The sequence below is a fragment of the Aegilops tauschii genome, chromosome 7 (genome assembly GCF_002575655.3).
Source record: "Aegilops tauschii subsp. strangulata cultivar AL8/78 chromosome 7, Aet v6.0, whole genome shotgun sequence".
Taxonomy (NCBI): Eukaryota; Viridiplantae; Streptophyta; class Magnoliopsida; order Poales; family Poaceae; genus Aegilops; species Aegilops tauschii.
This window is the reverse complement of record NC_053041.3, coordinates 576,475,659-576,481,953: the sequence shown is the minus strand read 5'-3', so window position 1 is coordinate 576,481,953 and position 6,295 is coordinate 576,475,659. Positions and strand designations below refer to the sequence as shown.

The 6,295-nt window shown below is 52.3% G+C and overlaps 1 protein-coding gene across 1 annotated transcript; it reads right to left on the bottom strand.

Moving 5' to 3' along the window:
• Positions 1 to 4,752: 4,752 nt before the first annotated feature.
• Positions 4,753 to 5,610, bottom strand: LOC141027429 (uncharacterized). Its single transcript, XM_073504460.1, has one exon. The coding sequence runs from the start codon at positions 5,608 to 5,610 to the stop codon at positions 4,753 to 4,755; it is 858 nt and encodes a 285-aa protein (XP_073360561.1).
• Positions 5,611 to 6,295: the final 685 nt, after the last annotated feature.

Sequence of the window (6,295 nt, the reverse complement as noted above, 5' to 3'; positions counted from 1 at the left end):
AGCGACATCGTCGCTAATGATCCGAGGATGGTGCCCGGTTATAGCAATATTGGAGATTACCTGCCCGACGATGTACATTATGAAATCATGGAGGTGGAGGAACACAAATACCATTACGGGAAGCCTCTCGTCAAAGATGAAAGATCTCTAACAACCATGATGCGAAGATTATATGATTGGTACATGAAAACCTGCAGAGAGTCTGATGGGATGAATACTTTGACGCTGAGAGTTAAACCGGAGCATGACCTCGTTGGAATTGAACTGCTGAATGTTCCATTTGAGGAGTTCTTCCAGTTTTTCTATCAAAAGGCCCTCGATAAATCAACGATCACTTGCTACTGTCTGTAAGTAGTACTACTTCTGTTATATAGGTCAGCTCTTTCATTGCATGTATTTATAATTATCCTCACTATATTATGCAGATTGAAGATTGCCGAATTGAAGAAAAGACAAATCGGTGATATTGGGTTCATTAACACAAATCTCATAGATGCATATGCGGTTGAAAAACATGCCAAAGAAGCCGAGGCCAACTTGCTACGATCGTTGGTATTAAATCAAAACAAAGATATAATACTCTTTCCTTACAACTTCAAGTTAGTGTTACTGTCTTGTGCATATTCGGTTTCCCTTATTAGTCCAGGTTATGGTAATTTAATTGATGACTTACGCATGCATACGCAGCTTCCACTATATTCTTCTAGAGATTAAGCTTGAGGAGGGAGTAGTAACCGTCTTAGACTCGAGACGAAAAGATCCCCAGGACTATGCGAACATGACTCAAATGCTCGAGAAGTAAGTTAAATCGATCATTATCCACCATATCAGCAACTTTGTTCATTTCCTGATGTCAAGTAATTGTTTTCTTTGTGTGGCAGGGTTTGGAGAAAATTCACCACAAAAGCTCCGGGACTGCCGAAGAAGCTGCAATTTAGACACCCGAAAGTAAGTACTATAGTAGCATGTTCCGCGCATCTCCTAGTGATTCAAGCGCTAGTTTCATCAATACCATTTAGCATGCTTGCTTATCAGTTTGATTGACCTCTATTTCTTGTAAAGTGGTTGTGGCAGGAACCCGTGAATAATTACTGTGGATACTACGTTTGCGAGTCCATCCGCCACACGACCTGTGAGCGGGGCTACTCCGACGAACAATATGAAGTGCGTAAGCAATAATATTCACAATTTTATTTTATTACCATCATTTGTGTCGAGTTTCATTTATTCATATATATATGTATTGACCCCCTTCTTCAAATTAGATCTTTCGGATGCGGGACGAACTCCTAGCACCAGATCGTATGCGAGCAATTCAAGAGGAATTGGCGGCATTCTTCCTTGACCACGTGATCGCTGAAAACGAAGAATACTATGTGGACCCTGTGTTCTTACAATTTAATTAGGAGATTATATTGTAAGAGATAATTATTCTATATATGTAGCCGGTAGTGTCAGATAGATATACGAGAACTTGTTGTTCGACCAATCTCTCGGAGAAGGAGAGGTGGTCGATATCACTTCTCTCTGTATGCATATGTTCATGACGATCTTCTATTTCCTTCATTTGCTTACTAGCTAGCGTGTCTAGTCCTCTCCATACGTATATAGTACGTAGCGTCGACCAAGCACGGAGATAAGAGAGGACACTTCTCTCTATTAATTAGCTAGCTAACACAATATATGAAACACCTAAATTAACCCCCCAAAACCCCCCAAACCCCCCCCCCCCCCATTTCAAAAAAAAACCCCAGCCCCTGAAATGCTGACGCGTGGATGCCTATTGGTCCCGGTTGGTGACACCAACCGGGACAAAGGCCCTGCCTATTGGTCCCGGTTGGTGTCACCAACCGGGATCAAAGGCCCCCCTGCCTGGGCTGGCAGCAGCGGCCACGTGGAGGACCTTCTGTCCCGGTTCGTGTAAGAACCGGGACTAAAGGGTTAGGGCTTTAGTAACGACCCTTTAGTCCCGGTTCGAAAACCGGGACAAAAGGCCCTTACCAACCGGGGTAAAAGCCCCTTTTTCTACTAGTGCAAGCTGCTCGCCGCCCTCAAGGAGATGAAGGACGGGCTCGACCTTGTCAGAGCCAAGGTCGAGTCGCTCACCCGAAAGGTACCCCCACCCGCCGGAATTGGGAACCATGAGGGAACGGTAATTCTGGTTTGTAAACTTTTCTATGGGCAATTTGGAGTTCACGAAGAAAAGCTATTCATGAGGACATTTTCCAGAGTCCTTGGTCGGTAAACGGTCGATAAACGTTTGATAAATGGGCTCATGCAGAAGAATAACAAGACAAGGCAAGCTTCTGCGGTCGCAAAACCGAACCACTAGATTTCACCGCCGACGAGAAATGTAAAGATTAATGTTGATGCTGCCATCTCGAGGAATGGGTAGTTTGGGGCTTTAGTGGTGATCTGTCGAGACCAAGACTGGATGTTCATTGGAGCTTCAACTATGTTTTCCCCTCGCATAATAGACCCCCCACTCTCGAGGCGTTAGCAGTAAGTGAGACAATGGCTCCTGCGGAGGACACATACTCTCAAAGGATCTTCATGGTCCAGATTGCAAGGTAGTGGTTGATGCTATTAGTAGTGGTAGCGCGCCCCCTTATGATGCGGTGATTAATGAGATTAGAGAGCATATTTCTAGTTTTAATTATTGTATCATTAGTCGTGAGTTTTGAACCTCAAATGTTGAGGCTCACAATCTTGCTAAACATGGTCTGACTTTAGGGCTTCGCCGCCGTGCATGGTTAGGCCAACCCGGAAACCTTATTTTCGTCCCTGTAAATGTGGTGATGACATAATAAAGGTAGCGAGTCTGTCTTAAAAAAAGCTAAGTTGCGAGTTTCATTGTATCAAAAAAAGTAGCGAGCTTCATAGTTCAAACTCTAAATTCATATTTTTTTTATAGAGGGTCCCATATGATCTCTGGGAATTGATCTTTCTGATAATAGCTTCATGTATTCCTCCTCTTCTGTCTCAATATCATTGACAACACTTAGTCAGTCTGACACAACATGTAATCAACCGGGGCTTGATTGTGTAGCTAAATCATCCTTGTCTATTAGATCCTCTCAAGGTTGGGAAGATGCTATCCCGGACTTTATTTCTCACCTTATCTGAGAAATAAAGTCTTACATTGTCAAAAAAACGGCGCTTGATTTTTTGGCAGGCGCTAGGTGTCGGTAGACCGGCGCAAGCACCCGGCTGGCCGCTTCGCAGCAACTAGATTGAGCCATCCGCATCGTACGATGCCTCTTTCTGAATCGTCTCCTTCCTCTTGGTCAACGCAAAAAGGAAACACGATTCTCTTTCTGCCTGCTAGCCCTCGCCCCGCCACAGGTGTCTCCGCCCTCAGCAATCGCATGCATGCGCTCCGGTGAGGGCTACAGCCGTCCTCTTGCAAAGAAACAACTCACATCGCAGCTCGTCGTCTTCGTTCTCCCATTCGTCTACGAGCATGCCTCGTTCTCATGTTGCCATGGATTCCGCATCCAGAACAGCGGATCTGCCATTGGACGGTTTCAGCCCCACAACAGCACCCTCCTATCTCGCCTGTCGCCTGAGCTCGTCGACTCGCCGCAACGCTACTGTCGCAACACGTGGGTGCAAAATCGCCGTGTGGGTCATCGGCTCGCCCCGCAGCTTGTTCTGTCGCAGGTTGAAGCTTTTTCCAACCATGGTCGAAGCTTTCTCTATCAGCGATTGTACTTTTTTCTGTTTTTTCATTTATGGGGAAGCTTTCACGTCAATAGTCGTAATATTTTCTCTTGCGCAGTGCCATGGTTGAAGAATTTTCTATTGCTGACTGAAACTTTTCTGATATACGGTGGAAGCTTTTCATGTCAATGGTTGCAGCAACCCACGACCATGGTTCCAGCTCGCCGCGGTCACAGTTCCAGCAAGCCGATTCCACGGTTTTAGCAACCTCCACAACTATGGTTCCAGCTTCTCGCGCCATGATTGTCACAGCTCGCCGCCATGCGAGATGTCGCATCTTGTAGCCATGTCGGATGCAGCTCGGCGCTGCCGTGCGGCCCTTGCAACACTGTGCCCCTGCCCGCGTCGCGTGTGGCCAGTCAGCCTTGCGGCAGCTCAAAGGAGAACCATGCGTAGGTGACTGGGAGGAAGTGAGAAGGTGTGTTTGGGAAGCACGAGGGCTGCGGAGATGAGGGCTCTGAATGGGGGGACTGAGCGTGGGGCGTCAGAGAGAGATGGCTGGGGGCAGAAAAACTGCAGTCTGGGGTGTTGGCGCAGCTAGCCCCAGCACACGACGGCGATCACCGGAGACAAAGTCGGAGAGGAGAAGAGCACAGAGGATTTTTGGGCTCTCAAACACCCTGCCGCACGAACGACTTTTTTTTGTTTTCTCCTCGAGTTCGAACTCGAACACACAACACAATACACCGGTGAGGTGAGGGCTTTATACCCGCGTGACCAGACACGCCAGCCCGTGCCCATACGCACCCACTCACCCACTCCCCACGTCCCGCACACTCCGGCTCGTGCACGCCCCTCGCAGGCCTACGCGATCGCCGCGGCCGCACCCGACGTCCGACGCGGTCTTCACACCCGCGCATTGCGCCAACTAACTCACGCACACACGCACACACGCACACATCCACGGACACACGCATGCCCCGTGCCCGCCACGGGCCGGACCCGAAGCGTCCACCGCATGCAGACACGGGCACCGTGACCGAGCCTGCCGTGGCTTATTGCCCTACATTCAGCCACCTAAGCCACGGCCTAGAGGAGGCCGGCGTCCACAACGCCGACGTCCGCCAACAACGCCCGCTCCTCCACCACCGCCGCCTTCCTTTGATGAGTGCAGTCGCGCCGGAAATGGCCGCGCTGCCCGCAGTTGTAGCAGCGGCTGCGCCGGTTCCCGCCGTTGCCCGACGCCACGCTCCTGCCGCCGCCGTCGTCCCGAGCGCTGCCCTGCTGCCGTTCCCGCGCCGCCCACTGCGCCACCGTCAGGAGCAGCTGATCGCCCCCGTGCTCGCCGCCGTCTTGTCCGCGATGCTGCGTCTGCTCGTCGAACGCACGCAGTCGCCCAAGCGCCTCATCGAACGCCATCTCGTCGATGTTGCAGAATTGCTCGATCCCGGCGACGGCGGGGCACAAGTGGTCGGGGACGGTGTCCAGGAGTTTCTTCACGAGCGCCGCGTCTCCGAGCGTCGCCCCCAAGCTCGCGTAGCGCGCCGTCATCGCGCCCAGCCTACCGACGTAGACGTCCAGAGCCTCGCCATCCGCCATTCGCAGCCGATCGAAGTCCCCGCGCAGCGTCGCGAGCCGGGCTGCCCACACCCGATCAGCGCCGATGAAACGCACCTTCAGGGAGTCCCATACCTCCCTGGCCGTGAGCTTCGCCGACACCTGCAACAGAATATCCTCCACCAGCGTGCCGAGGAGCATGGCGCGCGCCGTCTTGCACTTCTTCCCGTCGACCACTGCATCTCCCGTCGGCGCCACCGCCTCCCAGAGAGTGTGGGTGTCGAGGATGGCATGTGCCTTGATCGCCCACACCATGTAGTTGTCCGGTGTGAGCATCGGCATCGCCATCGACACCGAGCTCCCGCCTGCGTCGTGCGGCACGATCGCCATCGCCGTCGACAAGCCCCTCGCTCCTCACTCTGATACCAAATGCTGGCGCAACTAGCCCTAGCAGACGACGGCGATCACCAGAGACAAGGTCCGACAGGAGGAAGAAGAAGGACACAGAGGATTTTCGGGCACACTAACACCCTGCCGCACGAACAGCGTTTTTCTGTTTTCTCCTCGAGGTCAAAGTCGAACACACAACACAATACACCGGTGGGGTGAGGGCTTCATACCCGCGTGCCCAGCCCGTGCCCATACGCACCCACTCACCCACTCCCTACGTCCCGCGCGCTCCGACTCGCACACGCCCCTCGCGCGCCTACGCGACCGCCGTGGCCGCACCCGACGCCGGACGTGGTCTCGACACCCGCGCATTGCATCAACTAACTCACGCACACACGCACACATCCACGGACATGCACACACGCACCCGTGCCCACCACGGGCCGGACCCGACGCGTCCACCGCACGCACACACGCGCACGGCGTCCGAGCCCGCCGTGGCTTATTGCCCTACATGGGCAGCACGAGAACTGGATTTGGCCACGGTTTTTCTTTTTCTGTTTTTATTTAGAACAAGCCGGCGCTTGATGCTAAAGGTTCCCCAAATTTTATGCAAGCCCATGGGACGTCTTCCTTTAGCCGCCTGCTAAGGAACCCGTTTCCGACAGAGATAGGGCATGGCCGC